We start from the raw sequence: 24,693 nt of genomic DNA, 5'->3' as shown, positions 1-24,693 counted from the left end.
GCTCGATCTCGGCTCACCACAACCTCCGCCTCCCGGGTTCAAGCGATTCTCCTGCCTCAGCCTCCCGAGTAGCTTGGCTTACAGGCATGCACAACAACGCCTGGCTAATTTTGTATTTTTAGTAGAGATGGGGTTTCTCCATATTGGTCAGGCTGGTCTCGAACTCCCGACCTCGGGTAATCCGCCTGCCTCGGTCTCCCAAAGCGCTAGGATTACAGGCGTGAGTGAGCCACCGCACCCGGCAGGATTATCTACTTCTATACTATTAATGCCTATTAATGCTGTAATTACACGCGTGAGCCACTGCGCCCCGCCGATCTTCGTGTTTTAAATCCCGACACGAACGCGCGATAGGATTCCCGACGCCCGCAGCCAAGGTCTCAGCGCCCAGTTCCCTCAGGCTTGTCCCCGCCCCCTTATGGCGCGAAGGCCACTGGGAGTTGTAGTCTCCCGGTGTAGTTAGTCGGCGCTTCCCGGAAGTGACGCGAGGACCCGCCTTCTCTCTCGGCGTTTCCGCTGTCACGGGCCTGCAGTGTGACTCGCGGGCTCAGCTGGTTGGTATTTTTTGGGCCTCGTGCTTCGTGGTGGGAGACCCAGGTCGAGGTCCGGGTGGGGCCGGTGAGGGGTCGGGCGTCGGGAGGTGTTGGCTCAGGCCTCTTCGCGTTGCCGGTGACGCCTTGGCTTCCCCGCAGGTCCGGCCGTAGCACCTCCGCGCCGTCGCCATGTCGCGGTTTTTCACCACCGGTTCGGACAGCGAGTCCGAGTCGTCCCTGTCCGGGGAGGAGCTCGTCACCAAACCTGTCGGAGGCAACTATGGCAAACAGTGAGTTTCGGGGGCTGTGGCTGTGACCATTCTGGGAGTGCGGGGTTAGGCAGGCTGTGGAACGCAGTGCACATGGGAGGGGAGGGAGGTGAGGGCAGGGGGAGCGGGTTTGGATAATGACCAGAGTTTGCAGGATCGGAGCGGTGTTGGAGAGAGACAGCCTTAGAGGGCTGTGATAGCGGGAGGCCACCCACCAGGCACAAGGGATAGAATCACAGAGGTTTCCCAGGCCAGATCTGTTGCATCAGCTTCCTAACTGGCCTTAAGTCTACAGCCTCTACCTGTCTCCTCTCATCTTACCGCCAAGAAGTCCTTAGTGACTTCTTACTGCTCACAGAAGGAAATGCAAAATGCTTGATTGGTATCTGGGAGCCCCCTGATGTGACTCTGAAGTCTGGCCACCTGCTGTGTACGCAGGTGTTTAAACATTTTATATGCCTGTTCACCTCTACGTAAATATCCATCCCCCATTTCTGTACATTAATTTTTTTTTAACCCTTTGAAACAATAGATGGTTTTTCTTTTTCCTTTTTTTTTCTTTTTTTGAGGGGTCATAGCTCACTGCAGCCTCGACCTTCAGATCTCAAGCGATCCTCCCACCTCAGCCTCTCAAGTAGATGGGACTACAGGTGCACGCCATCGCGGCGGGCTAATTGTTTTTAATTTTTAGTAGAGAAGGTGTCTCACTGTGTTGCTTAGGCTGGTTCTGAACTCCTGGGCTCAAGTGAACCTCCCATCCGGCATTCTAAAGTGTTGGGGTTACGGGAATGAGCCACTGTGCCCCGCTGGAATGGTGTTTCTTAAACATCTGCCACATGTTTGTGCTACTGCTTTAAAAGTATGTATTGCACATGTATATGCCAATATGCATGTGATTTCGTATCACTTTCACAGGTGGAAACCAATGTTGTTTGCCATAAAATACCAAATAATCCAGGCTGGGCAGGTGGCTCAAGCTCGTAATCCCAGCACTTTGGGAGGCTGATTACTTGAGATCAAGAGTTTGAGACCAGCCTGGACAATAAGGTGAAACCCCATCTCTACTAAAAATACAAAAATTAGCCAGGTGTGGTGGCACGTGCCTGTAACCCCAGCAACTTAGGAGGCTGAGGCAGGAGAATCTCTTGAACCTTGGAGGCGGAGGTCGCGGTGAGCCGAGATTATGCCATTGCACTCCAGCCTGGGCAATAAAAGCAAAACTCCACCTCAAAAAACACCCCCAAAGTAATCCAAAAAATAATGAAAAGGGAAAAGAGGCAGGCAAGATGGTGCATGTGTGTAGTCCCAACTACTCTGGAGGCTGAAGTGGGAGGATCCCTTGAAACTCAGGAGTTGGAGGCCGCCTGGGCAACATAGTGAGGCCTTATCTCTTAACAAACAAAAAGAATAGAGATACTGTCGCTGACTGTGAGCCTGTGGTGTGGTCTTACTATTATAGAAAAATACTAGCAGTGGAGGTGTTAATGCCATTGAGACTTTCTCCTTGCTGCTGGCCTCTCATACTTTGGGAAATGTTGCTAAGATCTAGTTTAGGTACCACCTCCCTGAAGCCTTTTCTGTTCCTTATAGCTCAAGTATCATTTTTCTCTACCTCTTTTTTTTTTTTTTTTATTACTTCTGTGGTGACTTGTGTCTCTGTGTCATTAGTTACATAGTAAATTAGCACTTTCATTTGTTTTTGAGAGGATAGTGAATGTCATCTTTGTGTTGCTATAACACTGAGCGAAAGGCATTACTTAATGTACACTTAAAAGATTGAGTTGTATATGAAGTGGCCCTGAGGAGGAGTCAAAAAGAGGATGGGTGTGGTGTGGATGGCCTGGATTACTTAGTTCTACCTGTCCTGAGTAGGGAAATAGGGATCTCTTGGAAAGACTGGGAAAGGAGGTTAATGGCCTCTGTTCCTTCCAAACAGGCCATTGTTGCTGAGCGAGGATGAAGAAGATACCAAGAGAGTTGTCCGCAGTGCCAAGGACAAGAGGTGAAGCCATGGCGAGGCTGGGTGATGGGAGTCTCTGGGAGCAATGAAGCTGTGGGGAGGCTGGGTGATGGGAGTCTCTGGGAGCAGTGGTGAGTTTTTCCTCGGTGGGCATGTTCAATGTGGTACTGGGCTCCCAACCCAGGTTTGAGGAGCTGACCAACCTTATCCGGACCATCCGTAATGCCATGAAGATTCGTGATGTCACCAAGTGCCTGGAAGAGTTTGAGCTCCTGGGAAAAGCATATGGGAAGGCCAAAAGCATTGTGGACAAAGAAGGTGTCCCCCGGTTCTATATCCGCATCCTGGCTGACCTAGAGGACTATCTTAATGAGGTGTGATGCCTATATTTATTACCACCACTTATTCATGGTTTTGTACTTTTAGTGGTGGGATGTATAGGATCTTTTAAAAATAAGCTAACAGATGTAGTTAATAAGTAGTACCAGCGGTGTTCCAATAGCAAGACTCAAAAGTGGAGAAGAAGCCTGGAGTTTAGGAAATCTGAGTTTCAAATCACTGTTCTGTTTCTTTCCTCTTCTTCCTTTTAGCTTTGGGAAGATAAGGAAGGGAAGAAGAAGATGAACAAGAACAATGCCAAGGCTCTGAGCACCTTGCGCCAGAAGATCCGAAAATACAACCGTGATTTCGAGTCCCATATCACAAGCTACAAGCAGGTGGGGAGGCTAGAGGCACACTTACTGAACTGGGAACAGTGACCCCGTGTCTGAGACCCAAAGATGGAATTGCTAGTGGGAGGTGTGACTGGAGTGGGAAGATGATAGAACTGTCTGGGGTGGAGGGGTGGGGTGGGTGGATGGCTGGAGAGCATCCATGGTGGTTCTCTCACTTCCCTCTCTGTCCAGAACCCCGAGCAGTCTGCGGATGAAGATGCTGAGAAAAATGAGGAGGATTCAGAAGGTGAGCAAAAGAACCTTTGTTGCAAATAGGAAGTCCAGAGTTAGTGCTGCTCTTGGCCTGGTTTCTTGGCTGCCCTCCAGTCTGGCTTTTCAACATTCAGGATCTTTTTCTCCCTCCGTTACCACTAGGCTCTTCAGATGAGGATGAGGATGAGGACGGAGTCAGTGCTGCAACTTTCTTGAAGAAGAAATCAGAAGCTCCTTCTGGGGAGAGTCGCAAGTTCCTCAAAAAGATGGATGTAAGAGCCAGAGTTAGATGGGTGATTTCCTGCCAGAGGTAGTTCCTGAGTCCCTGGGGGAAAAAGACAAGACTCAAACCCCTAGGGTTGGGAGGGGTGGAATTTAGTGGAGTTGAGAACAAGCTTCCTCTTACATCAGAGCAGTGGGCAAACAGGGATCTGGGCCCAGCTCTGCCAGGGGAAGCTGTGTGTGTTCCTGCGGCCAAATTGCAGCATCACTCTGGGACTTGATGGTGAGTCCCAGCCCGTGGTATCGATTCCATGAGTAGCCACTCTTGTTCTACTCATGAAAATAAATCTCGAACATGGCATTAGTAAGGAGGAGACACCAGTCAATCTCCCTATCTTCTTCTTGCTGATCCTCTTTTCTTCCCTCTAAGGATGAAGATGAGGACTCAGAAGATTCCGAAGATGATGAAGACTGGGACACAGGTTCCACATCTTCCGATTCCGACTCAGAGGAGGAAGAAGGGAAACAAACCGCGCTGGCCTCAAGATTTCTTAAAAAGTAAGGAAGGTAGTGGGACCTAGGGTTACACTGGAACTGGTGGAAAGCCTTTAATTGTCTGGAAGGTTATTGATTCTTCCATGGAGTCCTTTTAGGTTGGAGAAGCCAACTGTTAGCATTTTACAGTAGGATCAGAGAGTCAAGTATATTAGTTGGCTAAAGTCACAAAGCTAATGTGTCCTAAAGATGAGAATTGAAGGCTCCAGAGTCCATATATTTACCCACAGCCTTACTCACTGCGTGTGGATTGGGTGCAAATCTCACTTTGGCACCCGATACCTGTGTGACATTGGACAAACTACTTAACCTGTCTAATCTTCAGTTTTCTCATCTGTAAAATAAGGCAGAGAACCCTCCCTTCCAGAATAGCTGCAGGAATACAGGGAGATGTGATGTAAGAAAGTAGTTCATCTAGGACTGACGTGTGGTGAGCCCTCAGTGTGCGTTGCTACTGTGTTACCCTTCCTGATAACTTCTTAGTACACATACAGCGTACAGATTGCCACAAGTGTTCATGACCTTTACTGGGACAGTCAGAATAGGGGAGGATCCCAGTGTGGAGTCTGTCTCCCAGCCTTTATCAGCTGTACAACATTGTGTAAGTTACTTGACCTTAAGTCTCAGTTTCTCCCTTTGAAATAAAAGTGATACCTGCTCCTTTGTATCCCACGGGATTGAAATCTCAAGCTCACTAAAAATAGTGCTTTTATTTATTTTTTTTTAGCCAGTTTGCGCAAACTACAGATAAATAGTGCTCTTTTGAGACAGGGTCTCGCTCTTCCCAGGCTGGAGTGCAGTGAAGCAATCTTGGCTCACTGCAACCACAACCTCTTGGGCTCAGGTGATCTTCCCACCTCAGGCTCCTGGGTAGCTGAGACTACAGGTACACTGCAGTACACCTGGCTAATTCTTGTGTTTTTAATACAGACAAGATTTCACCATGTTCCCCAAGCTGATCTCGAACTCCTGGGCTTAAGCGATCCTCCCGCCTCAGCCTCCCAAAGTGCTGGGGTTATAGGCGTGAGCCACTGCACCCAGACAAATAGTACCCTTTTAATGGGAAGATTATTGCTCTCGAGGTTGCTTTCCTGTGTTTAAAAGTTGTGGTCGTGCTGCTTTAGGGAGGTAGTGAGTTTCCAGCCCTCTAGAGGTCTGGACAGGCTGAACAACTTACTTGGTGGGCATTTTGTTGAGAAGGCTTTTTTTGTCCAGTGCTTCAGGGAACACTGGTCAAGGTCTGGGCCGCATTGTCTATCACATGCCTTCTTGGAGGGTTTACAACCACCTCTGGAAAGTTCCATGAGAATAAATATGCCTAACTTTGTTTTATTAACCATCTCAAAAACTTGCTTGATCATGAAACTCATTTTTTTAACCTGTTGACATCTTACAGAACTATCAGTGTTGCTATTGGTTCAGATCTTTTATATCTACTGTACTTTGCATTTTTGTCTTTGAATAATTGTGTATTGAAGTCTCCCATTGTGTGGACTTTGGTGTGTGATGTGCACTACACATGTGTGTTGCACAAAGGCTCCTGTCTGAGGGAGCAAGTGGGGCCTAAAATTAAACTTAAGACATCAAGGCTGGGCATGGTGGCTCACGCCTGTAATCCCAGCACTTTGGGAGGCCAAGGCGGGCGGATCATGAGGTCAGGAGATCGAGACCATCCTGGCTAACACAGTGAAACCCAGTCTCTAGTAAAAATACAAAAAATTAGCCAGACATGGTGGCAGGCTCCTGTAGTCCCAGCTACTCGGAAAGCTGAGGCAGGAGAATCGCTTGAACTGGGAGGCAGAGGTTGCAGTGAGCCGAGATCGTGCCACTGCACTCCAGCCTGGGTGACAGAGCAAGACTCTGTCTTAGAAAACAAAACAAAACAAAAAAAAACTATAAGACTATAAAGCTATACTTTTATAAATACAGACGCAAAAGTCCTTAACAACATAGTAGAAAACCAAACACAGCAACATACAATAAGGATTATATGGGAGCACCCCCTCCTTGCCTGTAGGGGGATGGAGGATGGGTGGGCTCATCTCCCAAAAAGTTTTTTAAAAAAGTGTAATAACCAAGTAGGATTTATCCCAATAATAGAAGGATGTTTTAATATGAAAATCAACTAATATACTATATCAATAGAATAACAGACAAAAGCCATAGAGTCATCTCAGCAGATGCAAAAAAAAGCATTTGAAAAAAATCCTAATATTCTTTCTTGATAAAAGACTGAAGCTAGGAATAGAAGGGAGCTTCCCTCTACCTGATAAAGGACGTTTATGAAAAGGACGTTTCCTGTCCTTTTATTTTTAACTCTGCCATGCTGTATGATTAAGAGTGTTTCTTGGCTGGGCGTGGTGGCTCACGCCTGTAATCCCAGCACTTTGGGAGGCGAAGGCAGGCAAATCACAAGGGCAGGAGTTTGAGACCAGCCTGGCCAGGATGGTCTCGATCTCCTGACCTCGTGATCCACCCACCTCGTGATCCACCTGCCTCGGCCTCCCACTAAGTGCTGGGATTACAGGCATGAGCCACCGCACCCGGCCTTAAAGTTAAATTTAATAAGTTGTGACATATATTTAGACCCATAGAAGTCACCACAATCAAAACATAATATCCTAAAAATTTCACACCTAAACATTTCCACCTTCCCCTTTGTAATACTTCTCCCCTGCCTCAGTTTCCTCACCCTATCCCTGGGCAACCACTGATTTGCTTTCTGTCACTAGGTAAGTGAGCATTTTCTAGAATTTTATGTAAATGTAATCAATGGTATATAACTTGGAGGGGGTAGTTTCTTTCATCATAATTATTTTGAAATTCATTCTGTCTTCTAAAGATTGGGCATCTCTAATTCCAAAGTCTGAAACTTTTGGAGCGCCATAAGTGGAAAATTCTACATCTGACCTCGTGTGACAGGTTGCAGTCAAAACTTTGTTTCATGCACAAAATTATTTAAAATACTGTGTAAAATTGCCATCAGGCGGTTTGTATAAGGTGTAGATGAAACACACAAATTTCATAGTTAGACTTGGAGCCCTTCCCAAGATACCTCATTATATATATATGCAAATATTTGAAATTTGAAACACTTCTGGTTCTAAGCATTTCAGATAAGGGATATTCAACCTGTATTTTATTTTTCTTTTATTTGTTTGTTTTTGTTTTTGAGAAGGAGTCTCACTGTGTTGCCCCGGCTGGAATGCAGTGGTGCAATCGTGGCCCACTGCAACCTCAGCCTCCTGGTAGTTGGGACTACACGTGAGCACCACCACGCCCAGCTAATTTTTATATTTTTAGTAGAGACGAGGTTTCACCATGTTGACCAGGCTGGTCTCGAACTCCTGACCTCAGATGATTTGCTCGCCTCAGCCTCCCAGAGTACTGGGATTACAGGCATGAGTCACCACACCTAGCCTACATGTATTTTCTCATCCTCTTTTTTTTTTTTCCCCCATTTCTAGTTATATATATTTTCTTATTATTCATTTTGTTTTTCTCTGCTGGTTTGGGAGTTACATGCTATGCTTTTAGAGGTTATCCTTGAATTTTTTTTTTTTTTTTTTTTTTTTTTTGAGACACTAGCCTGTTGCCCAGGCTAGAGTGCAGTGGCGCGATCTCGGCTCACTGCAAGCTCCGCCTCCCGAGTTCACACCCTTCTCCTGCCTCAGCCTCCTGAGTAGCTGGGACTACAGGCACCCGCCACCATGCCCGGCTAAATTTTTTTGTATTTTTAGTAGAGATGGGGTTTCACTGTGTTAGCCAGGATGGTCTCGATCTCCTGACCTCGTGACCGGCCCACCTCAGCCTCCCAAAGTGCTGGAATTACAGGCATGAGCCACCGCACCCAGCCAAATTTTTTTTTGTTAACCTGTAAACTGACTTGTATACCTAATCAAAAAAATCTAAAATTAGTTGAATCAATGTTCTGAGGAAAACTCTTGAGAAAATAAAGTTAGAATTTCAAGTGTCAGAAGCTTTTTGACGTTGAGAGTTTGTGACTTTGTAGTGTAGAAGAATAATTCACAGACACGATTTCACCTGTATAACAAGGGAGACAGATTTTCAGATTAATTTCCAACTGAGCAAAAGCAGGATTTATATAGGAGAAAGAGGAACAAGGAGAGAGGGCAAAACTACAGAACAATGGATTCTGTTTGCCCATTTTTCTGTGTAAACTCTGATATTAACTCTCCTTGAGTATGCCATCCAGGGTTGGTGGATGCTCTAGAAAACACGATAGGCCCTCTGCCAGTAAGGGTTTTCAGCAACTCCAGATTCAGCCAGTCTAAATATACCCTTTCCCTCATCAGCATTTCTCAACCTTCATCTTTTGGTCAAAACAAGCTTGTAAAGGAGTGGGTTTATTCTCATGAGCTTCAGTCTCTTTGATGTGGGATAAGGCCGTCTGTTGTCTTATGGTGATCTGAAGGTATTAGGGGGAAGTTCATCTATACCTGATGTCATGATTGACCTGTCAACTCTTTTTCTTTTTTTCTTTTTTTTTTTTTTTTAGATGGAGTCTTGCTCTGTTGCCCAGGCTGGAGTGCAGTGGCGCAATCTCAGCTCACTGCAACCTCCGCCTCCCTGGTTCAAGCAGTTCTCCTCAGCCTCCCAAGTAGCTGGAATTACAGGCACGTGCCACCACGCCTGGCTAATTTTTTGTATTTTTAGTAGAGACGGGGTTTCGCCATGTTAGCCAGGATGGTCTCAATCTCCTTATCTCGTGATTGCCTGCCTTGGCTTCCCAAAGTGCTGGGATTACAGGCGTGAGCCACTGTGCCCAGCGACCTGTGAACTCTTACAGAGCTGCTGTCTGCTTCTAAGAGTTACCTGATTCTGGAAGCATTTTTTTGTTTTTGTTTTTGTTTTCTAAGTGAACCCCAGGATCTCTAGTGAGACTGAATGTCCAAGTTAGGATCCTAAGCAAGGGTATACATCTAGGGCTTTCCATCAGTAGTTGTGGTTGGGAAGGCATGGGAAAATGGTGTGGTCCTTTGCAGTGTAGTTAGGCCTGACTTCCATTGGTGTCTCTCAATAATGACTTTTTAGTCTCTTAACTATGTATTAAGTAGAGGTAATACTCGTTTAGAAATGTTGCTTTTATCTGTTGATGATATAGCTGAGGATATAAACATTTGTTATCTGATAATTTCTAACAAGATATGAATATACCAGAGTATAATCTGTCATAGGAGAGGTCAAGCCAAGTCTTAGGTCTTTCAGTTAGAATTTCGTACAATAGTACATTTCCCTTTTGAGGTGTGTATCATACTATCTTTAGTGCTAGAAGTAATACTTTAGCCAAGGAAGTTTAAGTTCTTTTGAAGCATTCATTTTTAAAAATAGCTTTAGCTCTTCTGATCTCAGAGCTATACAGATGGTTTGGACCAAGAGGTTTTAGTTTAATGAACATACTTTGCATATTTGCAAAGGATTTTACCTATAAAGTGAGTCATCATTAGAGTCTTGCAGTGGTACGGGGGAAAGATCCATAAGCTTTTGTTGTTGTTGTTGTTTTTGTTTTTGTTTTTAATAGAGATGGGCTTTTTACCTTGTCACCCAGACTGGTCTCAAACTCCTGGGCTCAAGCAGTACGCCCACCTCGGCCTCCCAAAGTGCTGGGATTACAGGCTTGAGCCACTGTGCTTGGCCAGTCTATACACTTTTGTTGAGAGTTATGGCATTGGTGTTCTGGCAAGGGAAGACTTATTTAACTGGTAAACTTATAGACTATTCCAAAAACACATTCAAACCTTTTAAGCAGTGAAAATGAAATTTATTTATAAATGTTCAAATGGTAGATTATGATAATTACATATGAGGTTTGAAAAATGTTGAGTCTTTCTGGAAAGATTTATTCTTCAGTATCTGTGCAAAGTTTGAAGTAATTTGTCTTTGCCATTTAGTTTGTATTTTGTTACATAAATACATACGCAAGTCTGGAGATGGTTTCAGGCAACATCCAGTAGCCTAAGACCATTTCAAGGTAGCTGGTGATCTTTTTCTGTTTTGTGGGGACCTTTTTTGTAGTGAACATTTTTTTAAAATTCAGAATTTAGATTAATCGGTTGTCAAGAGAGGGGAGAAAGGGATAAAACAGTTTAGGAATAGTGAAAAAGAAAAACAAAATGTTTTTATAAATTTGGGGAAACTGATTCATTGATTAGTTGTGGTCAGTCTGGAGAAAGCAGCTGGTATCAAAGAAAATAAGTTGTTTGTGGATTCTTTGGAAAACTGTAGATGTTAGCTTTGGAGCAAAGTGACAGGTTGGTTTTTTTTTGTTTTTTTTTTTTGGGAGACTGAGTCTTGCTCTGTCACCCCGGCTTAAGTGCAGTGGCATGATTGTGGCTCACTGCAGCCTTCTCTGCCTCCCAAGTTCAAGTGATTCTCGTGCCTCAGCCTCCTGCAGGTGTGCACCACCATGCCCAGCTAATTTTTGTACTTTTAGTAGAGATGGGGTTCCACCATGTTGCCCAGGCTGGTCTTGGATTCCTGACGTCAAGCGATCTACCATGCCTAGCTGACAGGTTGTTTCTATTAATATGTCTACAGTGGCCTGGTTAGTACTCTGTCTTATTAGAGATGGTTATGGTTAACTGTGCCCTCTAGGTCATTGTTGTAGAGCATAACTTGGACCCAGGAGCTGTCGGAGGAAAAGAGGAAGTTGATGGGAGGAAGAAGCCTCAGAGGTGGGGAGGGGCTGATCTGTCATCTTCTCCCATGTCTGTCGGCAGGGCACCCACCACAGATGAGGACAAGAAGGCAGCCGAGAAGAAACGGGAGGACAAAGCTAAGAAGAAGCACGACAGGAAATCCAAGCGCCTGGATGAGGAGGAGGAGGACAATGAAGGCGGGGAGTGGGAAAGGGTCCGGGGCGGAGTGCCCTTGGTTAAGGTGAGGGTTTCAGAGGTAAAATGAATTGGGGAACAGTTTGGGAGGGCATAAAGGTCCCCTTGTGGGGAAAAGGCAAGGACAGGTTCCCGCTGGCATGCACATGACGGGATATGTACTGATACAGGAGAAGCCAAAAATGTTTGCCAAGGGAACGGAGATCACCCATGCTGTTGTTATCAAGAAACTGAATGAGATCCTACAGGCACGAGGCAAGAAGGGAACTGATCGGTAAGATTCGTGGGCCTGGGCAGTGGGATTGCAGGGTGGCAGAGAGTGGAGGTTGGGGGAAGGGATTGTTGGGAGGGTCTATGTGTGGCTATAGTAGAGGGAATGGTATGCTTGGGGCATCCCAGTCCATTATCTGCTGTTTACTCTTCTTGTGACTTAAAACCAATCACTTAACGTTTTGGGTCTGTTTTCCCATCTACACAATGAGATAATGTTCTCCTCTTTTTTTTTTTTTTTTGAGAAGGAGTCTCGTTGTTGCCCAGGCTGGAGTGCACTGGCGCGATCTCGGCTCACTGCAACGTTTTTGCCTTCCGGGTTCAAGCGATTCTCCTGCCTCAGCCTCCTGAGTAGCTGGGATTACAGGCACCCGCCACCATCCCTGGCTGATTTTGTACTTTTAGTAGAGACAGTGTTTCACCATGTCTCAAGCTCCTGGCTTCAAGTGATCCGCCTGGCTCAGCCTCCCAAAGTGCTGGGATTACAGGCATGAGCTACCACACCTGGCCTTTTTTTTTTTTTTTTTAAGATTAAAAAAGTAAAAGAGTGTTTACCTTCTTTAGTTATTAGGTAACAGAGGATGGTGGTAGGTGTGAAGCATTTCACAGCATTCCAGGATGGTTGGGATTATCGTTGCTTCTGTTTGGAATTTATAAAGGAGAAGCAGGGATATGGGTGATGTGGAGGGTGTGTTATCTGAAGAGGGCATCCTGGGAGAGACTTTGTGATTTGTCTCCAAAGCCTCACCCAGCTCTCTGGCCCTCTAGTGCTGCCCAGATTGAGCTGCTGCAACTGCTGGTTCAGATTGCAGCGGAAAACAACCTGGGAGAGGGCGTCATTGTCAAGATCAAGTTCAATATCATCGCCTCTCTCTATGACTACAACCCCAACCTGGCAACCTACATGAAGGTGAGAGCAGTGAAGAGGCTCATCTCAGGGCATAGCTGGTGGGTTGGGGGAAGAAGGTACCTAACGTCTTAAGACTCAGGGGCTATGGAGGCAGTCTTGGTGGTGGAAGGCCCCACGATTCCTGCTGAAGGGGGAGGCATCCGCTTACTCTACCTTCACACCTCTGACTCTGCTGTGGCCTGAAATCTTGGCAGCCAGAGATGTGGGGGAAGTGCCTGGACTGCATCAATGAGCTGATGGATATCCTGTTTGCAAATCCTAACATTTTTGTTGGAGAGAATATTCTGGAAGAGAGTGAGAACCTGCACAACGCTGACCAGGTAAAGGGAGGAGTTGGCAGGATAACTGGAGGTGTGTATTTTATGTTTTGGGAAGGCTCAGTGGGACCCGAGGATTGAGGTTTGAGACTGAGATCTGGGTTAATTTGTTGACTCCTCCTTCACCTTCCTTTTCAGCCACTGCGTGTCCGTGGCTGCATCCTAACTCTGGTGGAACGAATGGATGAAGAATTTACCAAAATAATGCAAAATACTGACCCTCACTCCCAAGGTGAGCCTGAGCAAACGTGGGCTTTGCTGAGAGGAAAATTTTGGGGAATATTACTAGGTTTAGAGCTTTGTAAGGATTATACTAAGTCAGAGTGCTTGAAAAGCCAGCCTTTCGACTTACCCAGCATTCACACAGAAGGGCCTGTTGAGATGCTGGCTCCCAGTCCCATCGTTTCTGATTCCGTAGGTCTGTGTGGGGCCTGAGAACCTGCACCTCTAGCCTGCTCCCAGGTTGCTGGTCTCAGGGCTATACTTTGAGAACGTTTGGGGTAAGGCATCTATTCACTTCTCTTGTTTAGCTTGGATGAGAGGCATTGGGGTGTGAAAGTGCAGCATAGTTTACTCAGTAAAAGTGTGAATGTGCCCATCAAGTCAAGGGTGTAGTGATTAACAAGGCAGCCAAAAGCTTACCTTTGTGCTGGATGGAGAAAGGCAGTTTGACAAATAATAGTAGTTAAGATATGGCCGGGCGTGGTGGCTCACTTCTGTAATCCTAGCTCTTTGGGAGGTCGAAGCAGGCGGATCACGAGGTCAGGAGATCGAGACCATCCTGGCTAACACGGTGAAACCCCATCTCTACTAGAAATACAAAAAAAAAAAAAAATTAGGCGTGGTGCTGGGCCCCTATAGTCCCAGCTACTCGGGAGGCTGAGGCAGGAGAATGGCATGAACCTGGGAGGTGGAACTTGCAGTGAGCCGAGATCGCACCCCTGCACTCCAGCTTGGGCGACAGAGCAAGACTCCATCTCAAAAAAAAAAAAAAAATAGTATGATATTAAGATAATTCTGGGCCAGGTGCAGTGGCTCACGCCTGTAATCCTAGCACTTTGGGAGGCTGAGGCAGGTGGATCACCTGAGGTCAGGAGTTTGAGACCAGCCTGGCCAACACGGCAAAACCCCGGCTGTACTCAAAATACAAAAATTAGCCAGGCAAGGGTGCAGGAGAATCCCTTGAACCCGGCGGGGCAGAGGTTGCAATGAGCTGAGATCACACCACTGCACTCCAGCCTGGGCGAAAGAGTGAAACTCCGTCTCAAAAATAATAATAATAATTCTAGATGATATAAAGTTCAGAGTTAAACTAGGGCCTTGTGGTAAAAAAGTGGCTGGAGGGGTGGCTGCTGTAGCTAACAGCTGGAGAAAGCACCCTTAAGTAGGGACCACCTGAGGTGAGATCCAATGAGGAGGAGTTAGGGGAAGAATCAGCTGAAGACAGTGCCTGACAGGAGGAGCAGAGAGCGAGCCTGATGTTCCAGGAATGAAAAAGCCAGTGTGACTCCAGCACAGGAAGGCAGAGGGAGAATCGTGGGAGACCAGGCAAGGGCCAGGCCTGGCAGACCCTTATTGGCAGAGGTTGGCAGTTGGGATTTTTTTCCTAAGCTGTGGGACGGGAAGGTTCTGGGTCCTGGGAGTGGGAGATGGCCTTTCTGGGGCACACTAACTAGACTTTTCTGACGGGTGCAGAAGAGGGATGGGTTGATTGGAATGAGTGGGGACAGATGGGAAAGCCTGGCTGCCCAGCTGAGACGAGGGTGGGTGCTCTCCCTGCCAGAGTACGTGGAGCATTTGAAGGATGAGGCCCAGGTGTGTGCCATCATCGAGCGTGTGCAGCGCTACCTGGAGGAGAAGGGCACTACCGAGGAGGTCTGCCGCATCTACCTGCTGCGCATCCTGCACACCTACTACAAGTTTGATTACAAGGCCCATCAGCGGCAGCTGACCCCACCTGAGGGCTCCTCAAAGGTGAGCACGTGGCAGTCATGGCAGAGGGGAATGGGTGTGTCCACCTGTCCTCCACTTCTGTCAGGACTTGACAGCAAATCTGTTACTCTGTAGACTTCTGCAGGTGGAGCAGGGAGGGAAACTGAGGTATTAGAATGAGACTGGATAGAGTCTCATCTTTGGTTGCTAGAGCCTGTGCCTTTTAAAGCTGGATCTCCTTTGCAAATAACCTCCCTTCCTCCCCAGTCTGAGCAAGACCAGGCAGAAAATGAGGGCGAGGACTCGGCCGTGTTGATGGAGAGACTGTGCAAGTACATCTACGCCAAGGACCGCACAGACCGGATCCGCACATGCGCCATCCTCTGCCACATCTACCACCATGCTCTGCACTCCCGCTGGTACCAGGCCCGCGACCTCATGCTCATGAGCCACTTGCAGGACAACATTCAGCATGCAGACCCGCCAGTGCAGGTAGGATGGGGAGGCCTTGGAGGTGAAGGAGTTGCCAGGCCCCTGGCCTCTTGGCAAACTGGCTTAACCAGAACAGCCACCTGTCTGGCCAGTGCAAATTTAAGTAGACACTTGGTCTTTCCCAGTTGCCAGCATCCTGCAGTCCTCCTGCATGTAAACACATAATTTCGTGTCAAAAAAAAAAAATTATCCAGGCTTGGTAGTGCTTGAGCCCAAGAGGCAGAGGTTCCAGTGAGCCGAGGTTGTGCCACTGCACTCCAGCCTGAGTAATAGAGCAAGACTGTTCAAAAAAAAAAAAAAAAAAAAAAGCTGTGTCTGGAAGTGTAGATCATGTAAAAGTCTATTTGCGGCAACTAGGAAATGTTTATGTGTAGAGCACCTGGTGAAGCTGTCTGGGGGTAATGCTGGTTTTTAAACAGCCCTCCTGTTTGTGTTTTTATTCCATGGTATGAACGTATCACTGTATCTGTTTTCCTCTTGGCGGACACCCAGTTTATTTCCAGTTTTTGGCTCTGATGTATGAAGCTGCTGTGAACATTCTTGTAAGAAACTCAAAAGTGGTTATACCATTTTACACTCCTGCTAGTGTTTGGGAGTTCCTTGTCAACTTTTGGTTGTGTTGGTCTTTTTTTGAGAGGGAGTCTTGCTCTGTCGCCAAGGCTGGAGTGCAGTGGTACAATCTCGGCTCACTGCAACTGCCACCTCCCAGGATCAAGCGATTCTCCTACCTCAGCCTCCCGAGTAGCTGGGATTACAGGTGCCCGCCACCACTTCCGGCTAATTTTTGTAATTTAGTAGAGATAGGGTTTCACCATGTTGGCCAGGCTGGTCTCAAACTCCTGACCTCAAGTGATCTGCCTGCCTCAGTCTCCCAAAGTGCTGAGATTACAGGAGTGAGCCATCATGCTGGCGGTCGTATTGGTCTTTTAAACTTTTTTTTGTTTTTGTTTTTTGAGGCAGGGTCTTGCACTGTCACCTAGACTGAGTGTAGTGGCATGATCATGGCCCACAGTAGCCTCAAATTCCCAGGTTCAAGTGATCCTCCCACCTCAGCCTCCATAGTAGCTGGGACTACAGGCATGTGCCACCATGCCTGGCTAATTTCTTATTTTTTTGTAGAGACAGGGTCTCACTATGTTGCCCAGGCTGGTCTCAACGATCTTTTAGCTTTTGTGTGTGTGTGTGTTTGTTTGTTTGTTTTGAGACAGAGTCTCGCTCTGTTGCCCAGGCTGGAGTGCAGTGGTGCAATCTTGGCTCACTACAACCTCCTTCTCCCAGGTTCAAGCCATTCTCCTGCCTCACAATCCCATGTAGCTGGGATTACAGGCACATGCCACCACATCAGGCTAATTTTTGTATATTTAATAGAGACAAGATTTCACTATGTTGGCCAGGCTGGTCTTGAATCTCGGGTGACCTACCCACCTCAGCCTCCCAAAGTGCTGGGATTACAGGCATGAGCCACCGCACCCAGCCACTCAAAGGTCTTTTAAATTTTAGTTGGTTGTCTAATGGTATCTCATTGTGGTGTTAGTTTGCATTTCCCTGGTGACTATTGATATTGGCTACTTTTTTACTTTTTTATGTTTATTGGCCATTTATCTTTCATGAAATAAGAAATACCTAGTCAGTTCTTGCCCATTTAAAACAATTGGATTGTTCATTTTATTGAGTTGTAGGAGTGCTTTATCTGTCCTGGATAATTAGTCCTATGTCAGAATTTTTTTTTTTTTTTTTTTTAAGACGGAGTCTCGCTCTGTCACCAGGCTGGAGTGCAGTGGCGCGATCTTGACTCACTACAACCTCTGCTTCCCAGATTCAGGCGATTCTCCTGCCTGAGCCTCCTGAGTAGCTGGGACTACAGGCGCCCACCACCATGCCCAGCTAATTTTTTTATTTTTTAGTATCCGTGTTGGCCAGGATGGTCTCGATCTCTTGACCTCGTGACCCGCCCGCCTCACCCTCCCAAAGTGCAGGGATTACAGGCATGAGCCACTGCGCCCAGCCCAGTTTTTTCTTTTATAGTAATTATTTTCTGGATCCTGTCTAAAAAACCTTTGCCTAACTGAAATTCATGAAGATTTTTTAAATTTCTCTCTTTTTTTTTGTAAGTTGCTATGGGTGTTAGCTTTTACATTTAGTCTTATAGTTGCTCTTGGTTTGATTTTTGCATCTGGTGAGGTTGGGATCAGGGTTTCTTTTTCCTCTTTGTGGATACCTAGTTGTTCTAGCATCATTTGTAGAAAAGACTTCCTTTCGCCTATTGTATTGCTTTGATGTCTTTGTGGAAAACAATATGAAAAACCACATTACCTATAAGAGTAGGTGTTTTTCAGGTCATTCTCTTCTGTCCCATTCATTTATCTTTTTGTCTGTCCTTATGCAAGTCCCATACTATCTTCATTGCTGTGCAACATAGCAAAACCCTGTCTCTACAAAAAATACAGAAATTAGCCAGGCAGGCTGGGCACGGTGGCTCACGCCTGTAATCCTAGCACTTTGGGAGGCCGAGACTGGCAGATCACGAGGTCAGGAGATCGAGACCATCTTGGCTAACACAGTGAAACCCCGTTTCTACTAAAAATATAAAAAATTAGCCGGGCGTGGTGGCAGGCGCCTGTAGTCCCAGCTACTCGGGAGGCTGAGGCAGGAGAATGGCGAGAACCTGGGAGGCGGAGCTTGCAGTGAGCTGAGATCGCGCCACTGCACTCCAACCTGGGGGACACAGCGAGACTCTGTCTCAAAAAAAAAAAAAAAAAAAAAGAAATTAGCCAGGCATAGTGGTGCACGCCTGTAGTCCCACCTACTCAGGAGGCTGAGGTAGGAGGATTGCTTGAGCTCAGGAGGTCGAGGCTGCAGGAGCCATGATCACGCCACTGCACTCCAGCCTGGGCAACAGAGCAAGACTGTCTCAAAGAGAAAAGAAATACCCGGTTACTTCTCCTTCATTCTATTCATATAATGAATAACTATGAGTTCATTATTGTGTTATTTTTGTTTTTTGAAAAAGGGTGTCACTCTTGTCACCCAAGCTGGAGTGCAGTGGCGCAATCTCGGCTCACTGCAATCTCCGCCTCCCAGGCTCAAGCAATTCTCCTACCTCAGCCTCTCTAGTAGCTTGGATTACAGGTGCACATCACCACCACCCGGCTAACTTTTGTATTTTTAGTAGACACGGGGTTTCACCATGTTGGGCAGGCTGCTCTCGAACTCCTGACCCCACGATCCACCCACCTCGGCCTCCCAAAGTGCTGGGATTATAGGCATGAGCCACCGTGCCCAGCCGAGTTCATTACATTTTTATACTAATCTTTTATTCCTGAAGTATATCCAGTTCGGTCATGTATATTGTCTCTTTTATATTATATATTGCTGGATTCTGTTGCTAACATTTTTAAGGCTTTTTGCATGTAAGCTTGTGACTGGTATTGATCTCCACATTTTTGTTGTTATGACTACACTTAGCCTTTTCCCCCAAGATTTGTACCACTTGCCATCTCCCATCTTAATTAGTGCCAAGTCCCTCTTCCCGGTTGCTTAGACCAGAAACCTTGGAGTCATTCTTGATTCGAACTCTTCCCTCATATACTGTATCTGATTCCCCAGCCATTCCTGTTCACAGTCCATTATGAGAACATTTCTGTCACTTCTGCTTGTACCCTCTGCTCTAAGCCACCATCATCTACCTTTGTGTCCCTTTAGTCCCTTGGTTCTGTTCATAATACAGATTAACCGTGTTCAGTTATGTCAGATCATATCACCTGTTTGCTCAAAACCTTCCCATGGTTTCTTGTCTTAAAACTCATAAAAAGGCCAGGCACAGTGGCTCACGCTTGTAATCTCAGCACTTTGGGAGGCCGAGGCGGGCGGATCACGAGGTCAGGAGATCGAGACCATCCTGGCTAACACGGTGAAACCCCATCTCTACTAAAAATACAAAAAATTAGCCGGGCATGGTGGTGGGCACCTGTAGTCCCAGCTACTCGGAGAGGCTGAGGCAGGAGAATGGCGTGATCCCGGGAGGCAGAGCTTGCAGTGAGCCGAGATCGTGCCGCTGCACTCCAGCCTGGGTGACAGAGCGAGACTCCGTCTCCAAAAAAAAAAAAAAAACAAAAAAAAACTCATAAAAAATGTCTGGTGCTTGCCCATCCCCAAGCTTGTGGTGGCATCTTTTCCCAGGCCTAGCTGTGTCGCGCCCCTTGTTTCTTGAATATACCTGGCCCGGTTCTTCCACAGGATCACTGCGTTTACTTTTCCTTTTTATAGGATATTCTTTCCCCAGATGCCTGCATGACTTGCTCTCTCTTTAGGTCTTTATTCAAACATTCTTTCCCAATGAGGCCTTCTGTAGTTATATGAACATTTGAGCCTCCACCACTGCGCAGACTGCCTTCCTGACTCCGTCCTCTGCTTTATTTTTCTTCTCAGCATGAGTCACCATCCTCGTAGTGCAGCTCTCGTGCCCACCACACCACACCCCTAGACATAAGCTCCATGCAGAGTGGGGACTTGTCTGTTTTGTTCTCCCTCTCCAGCCTGGTGCTCAGCACATAGTAGGCACTTGAAGTAGATTTGTTTAGTTTTGTTTTGGTTTTTTATCTTTAGTGATGGGGTATCTCCATGTTGCTGAGGCCCATCTTGAACCCCTGGGCTCAAGTGATCCTCCCACCTTAGCCTCCCAAAGTGCTGAGCAACCCCACCTGGCTTAGTTATGGAATAAATGAAGACTTGTCTTGCAGCTGTCATCTCTGAGTGCATTATTACCCTTTGCCCCCAGATCCTTTACAACCGCACCATGGTGCAGCTGGGCATCTGTGCCTTCCGCCAAGGCCTGACCAAGGACGCACACAATGCCCTGCTGGACATCCAGTCGAGTGGCCGAGCCAAGGAGCTTCTGGGCCAGGGCCTGCTGCTGCGCAGCCTGCAGGAGCGCAACCAGGAGCAGGAGAAGGTGGAGCGGCGCCGTCAGGTCCCCTTCCACCTGCACATCAACCTGGAGCTGCTGGAGTGTGTCTACCTGGTGTCTGCCATGCTCCTGGAGATCCCCTACATGGCCGCCCATGAGAGCGATGCCCGTCGACGCATGATCAGCAAGCAGTTCCACCACCAGCTGCGTGTGGGCGAGCGACAGCCCCTGCTGGGTGAGTGTGGAGCTCCAGGGTTCAGTAGGCTGCGTCGCTCCCTGATTACACATGAGGATTAAGAGAAGGGAGTAACTCTCCCACCACTCGACTCCATCTGATTTAATGACACCTCCTCTGCCTGGCACTGTCCTAAGTGTTTTACAAATAATTATTTAATCTGCATTAGTAATAGCCCTATGCTGTAGGTACTAGTAATACCCTTTTTCCCAGTGGAGAAACTGAGGCACAGAGAAGTTAAGTGACTTGCCCGAGTTTAGTGCAGCTCATGTGTACCTCTGACCTTTCTTTCCCTTTACATACATTATATTCCAGCCAAACCAACTATCATAGAGCCTTATCGTTCAAGAAACTAACATTGATTCCTTTGGCCCCTTTTGAAAGACAGATCCTGCAGGGTTGCAGTGATGGTGACTCACTAGAAAGGAATTGAGCTGCGCCCTTCCTGTGACGTTGGCCCACAGGAGGGCTTGACGAGTGAGCTGAGCCCAGTGTCCACAGCCACATCCCCCTACAGATTTGTCCTCTCCTCGTCATGTATATGTTTGGGCTAAAGGGCAGGTTCCCTTAGGCACATTTTGTTTGGCTTATGTAGTGAGATTTACTTTGTGGGGAAATTTCCCATGAAAATCAGAATTTTCATGTCTTAGAATATTGGCAATCTGTCACTCCTGGCCCTGCCTTCCTGCAGAGCTAGCCTTGGCCGGAGCTGAAGTAGCAGCGATGGGAAGGTGCTGTCTCCTTCTCCACAGTCCCTGCCTCTCAATTTCTCCCTACAGTGGTTCTGAAAGCCAGTTTCCATCAGCCCTGCACTGTTGTTCGGCCTATAGAAAGATATTATTTGAGCCCCTAAACTTGCCTTTTTCTTTCTTTCTTTCTTTCTTTTTTTTTTTTTTTTTTTTGAGACGGAGCCTCACTGTTGCCCAGGCTGGAGTGCAGTGGTGCAATCTCAGCTCACTGCAACCTCCGCCTCCTGGGTTCAAGCGATTCTGCTGCCTCAGCCTCTCGAGTAGCTGAGACTACAGGCTCCCGCCACCATATCCGGCTAATTTTTTGTATTTTTAGTAGAGATGGGGTTTCTTCATGTTGGCCAGGCTGGTCTCGAATTCCTGACCTCAGGTGGCCCGCCCACCTCGGCTTCCCAAAGTGCTGGGATTACAGGCGTGAGCCACCGCGCCTGGACCAACTTTGCCTTTTGCAGGTGTTAATATGGTTAAAATGGAGGTTCATCCAGGAGGGCTGTGTGCCTCTCCTTACACTCTTACACTTAGCCCTGTTCCTATGGTTCCATTTGGGCCTGATCCCCATTCGCATTGAGCTTGCTGTTCTTGCTCTGGAGTCTGCGTGTTTGTGTTTCACTGTCTGCCACCCATTTCTAGCCATAGAAGTTTTGCACTTTGTCTACCCTGAATTCCAGTTACTACGGCATACCATGTCTTACCTTCCTGGCTTGTCTTAGGATTGTATTTGGGGGCCTGAGTTCATAATTAATACATAAAACCTGTGATTTTAGAGATAATTTTTACTGGGGCTAAGTTTCTTAAGGAAAAGAAGTGAGCTGCTTGGAAGAATAATAAGCTGGCAACAGTGTAATTGATGCATGGGCATGGCACCATTCATGAAGGTGATGTGAGTGAGGAAGGCTTGGTAAATTCCGTTCCAGTTGAGCTGGAAGAGGTGGTTTTATTTTGTTTTTTGAGACAGAGTCTCGCTCTGTAGCCCAGGCTGGAATGCAGTGGCAAGATCTCAGCTCACTGCAAATTCTGCCTCCCGGGTTCAAGCAATTTTCCTGCCTCAGCCTCCCGAGTAGTTGGGATTACAGGTGTGTGCCACCATGCCTGGCTAATTTTTGTATTTTTAGTAGAGACGAGGTTTCGCCATGCTGGCCAGGCTGGTCTCCAACTCCTGACCTCAGATGATCCGCCTGCCTTGGCCTCCCAAAGTGCTGGGATTATTACAGGCGTGAGCCACCACGCCTGGCTGGAAGAGGTGTTTTTAGGTCAAGGAAGCTTACAAGAATCTGATGAAAGCCGTGGGCCTTTTTCCTAGGAAGATGTACATGAGGACACACGCACAATTTGTCAACATTTTCGAGGGTTTCAGCAGTCCCCTGAAGTGCATCTATGGACTAATTGAGTTCAAACCTAAGTACATTTGCGCAGATGGAGTGGCTTGGGCGACTGCATGGCTGTTTGGTGGAGAGGTGGGGAGAGTCTCTAGTATGGTTTGCTCCTCCAGCCTCTGTTCCCCTTAAAGAGTGCTAATGGGGCAGAAGTCCTTGTCCCAAGTTCCCTAGGCCCTGCCTCATTCCCACCCTTTCAGGTCCCCCTGAGTCCATGAGGGAACATGTGGTCGCTGCCTCCAAGGCCATGAAGATGGGTGACTGGAAGACCTGTCACAGTTTTATCATCAATGAGAAGATGAATGGGAAAGTGTGGGACCTTTTCCCCGAGGCTGACAAAGTCCGCACCATGCTGGTTAGGTGAGCAGATGGAGGCCATGATGGGTCGGGGAAGAAGAGACTGGCTGATCCCCTTCCCTGAGGCCCTGTTGTCCCTTCTCTCCCCTCTTCCCGCAGGAAGATCCAGGAAGAGTCACTGAGGACCTACCTCTTCACCTACAGCAGTGTCTATGACTCCATCAGGTAGGTGGGACCCTGGGGACACAGAAGGGCCCCAGCCTTGTGGGCAAGGGTCCTGACTGCCCCTGCCCTCTGCCTTCTTTCTCCCCAGCATGGAGACGCTGTCAGACATGTTTGAGCTGGATCTGCCCACTGTGCACTCCATCATCAGCAAAATGATCATTAATGAGGAGCTGATGGTAGGGGCCGGGGTGGGAAGTGGGCAGGTGGAGCCATGGAGGGATTGGAGCAGAGGGGCCTGATCTGTGTCGTGTCCCCTCCTCTGCCTTGCGCCTGTCAGGCCTCCCTGGACCAGCCGACACAGACAGTGGTGATGCACCGCACTGAGCCCACTGCCCAGCAGAACCTGGCTCTACAGCTGGCCGAGAAGCTGGGCAGCCTGGTGGAGAACAACGAACGGGTGTTTGACCACAAGCAGGGCACCTACGGGGGCTACTTCCGAGGTGAGTGCTTCTGGCTTCTCTCCTTGCCCAGCTCCTGGTGCCCTCACCGCCTCTCCCCTGGCATTCCCTGCCCTTCCTTCTCATCTCTCTCCTGCAGACCAGAAGGACGGCTATCGCAAAAACGAGGGCTACATGCGCCGCGGTGGCTACCGCCAGCAGCAGTCTCAGACGGCCTACTGAGCTCTCCACTCTGTCTCACGCCTAGACCATCCAACCTTGAAGTCCTAAACCACACCTCAGTCATTAAAGGTCTATTTAAAGTTGTTCTGGTTGATTGCTTGTTGCCACAAAGGTGTGTTGAGCCCATTCATTTGCTGATTATATTTCTGAGCTGCTACCACATGATAGACACAAGGCTCAGATGAAGAGGTGAATTGAACACGTTCCTGACCTCAAAGAGCCTGCTGCTTTTTGACATTTAACAGAAAATTGTAATAACATAAGTTATAATGGGTGTTTTAAAAGGCCAGGCGCAGTGGCTCACGCCTGTAATCCCAGCACTTTAGGAGGCCCAGGTGGGCAGATCACAAGGTCGGGAGTTTCAGACCAGCCTGGCCAACATAGTGAAACCCCCTCTCTACTAAAAATACAAAAATTAGCCGGGCATGGAGGCACATGCCTGTAGACCCAGCTGCTTGGGAGGCTGAGGCAGGAGAATTGCTTGAACCCGTGAGGTGGAGGTTGCAGTGAGCCAAGATCATACCACTGCACTCCAGCCTGGGCAACAAAGCGAGACGCCGTCTTAAAAAAAAAGTCATGTGTTGAGGATGTGACCAGGGGGTGGAACATCAGGAAGGACATAGTGGAGACAGTAGTGACGGTTGGACCCTGAGGGTTCACCAGGCAGGGAGAAGGGAGAGCTGGTCTAGACCAGTGTGGATGCACTGTTACCTGTTCATAATAAGACAGGTGCCATCAGTAAGAGGGTGCATTGAGAGACTGGGCCTTTGCTGTGATATCTAAGCATGTGGTTGTTTTCTGATCATTTAAGTTTATTGTGTTTTTTGTTTGTTTGTTGTTTTTTGTTTGTTTTTGAGACAGTCTCACTCTGTCGCCCAGGCTGGGGTGCAGTGGCGCGATCTCGGCTCACGGCAAGCTCCGCTTCCCGGGTTCACATCATTCTCCTGCCTCAGTCTCCCGAGTAGCTGAGACTACAGGCGCCCAACACCACGCCTGGCTAAATTTTTGTTTTTTGTTTTTTGTTTTTTTAGTAGAGACGGGGTTTTAC

General features: G+C 47.5%; 1 protein-coding gene across 2 annotated transcripts; it reads left to right on the top strand.

The window, feature by feature from the left end:
• The first annotated feature begins 442 nt into the window (after positions 1 to 442).
• On the top strand, positions 443 to 23,728 carry LOC129015829 (eukaryotic translation initiation factor 3 subunit C). 2 transcript variants are annotated; one of them, XM_054454447.2, is made up of 21 exons: positions 443 to 554; positions 693 to 823; positions 2,739 to 2,804; positions 2,947 to 3,136; positions 3,353 to 3,478; positions 3,668 to 3,722; positions 3,851 to 3,960; positions 4,341 to 4,468; positions 11,206 to 11,365; positions 11,490 to 11,593; positions 12,358 to 12,499; positions 12,694 to 12,819; positions 12,955 to 13,048; positions 14,600 to 14,790; positions 15,016 to 15,240; positions 20,018 to 20,381; positions 22,704 to 22,863; positions 22,960 to 23,025; positions 23,114 to 23,201; positions 23,303 to 23,465; positions 23,563 to 23,728. In XM_054454447.2, exons 2-21 carry the CDS (start codon positions 723 to 725, stop codon positions 23,643 to 23,645), a joined length of 2,742 nt encoding a protein of 913 aa, XP_054310422.1. In that variant the 5' UTR covers positions 443 to 554; positions 693 to 722; the 3' UTR covers positions 23,646 to 23,728. The 2 variants fall into 2 exon arrangements, with proteins under 2 accessions (XP_054310422.1, XP_054310423.1); XM_054454448.2 differs by having other exon boundaries at positions 454 to 603.
• The last annotated feature ends 965 nt before the right edge of the window (positions 23,729 to 24,693 follow it).

Source organism: Pongo pygmaeus, chromosome 18 (genome assembly GCF_028885625.2).
Source record: "Pongo pygmaeus isolate AG05252 chromosome 18, NHGRI_mPonPyg2-v2.0_pri, whole genome shotgun sequence".
Taxonomy (NCBI): domain Eukaryota; kingdom Metazoa; phylum Chordata; class Mammalia; order Primates; family Hominidae; genus Pongo; species Pongo pygmaeus.
The sequence above is the reverse complement of the archived record's forward strand: the minus strand, read 5'-3'. Positions and strand labels throughout refer to the sequence as shown.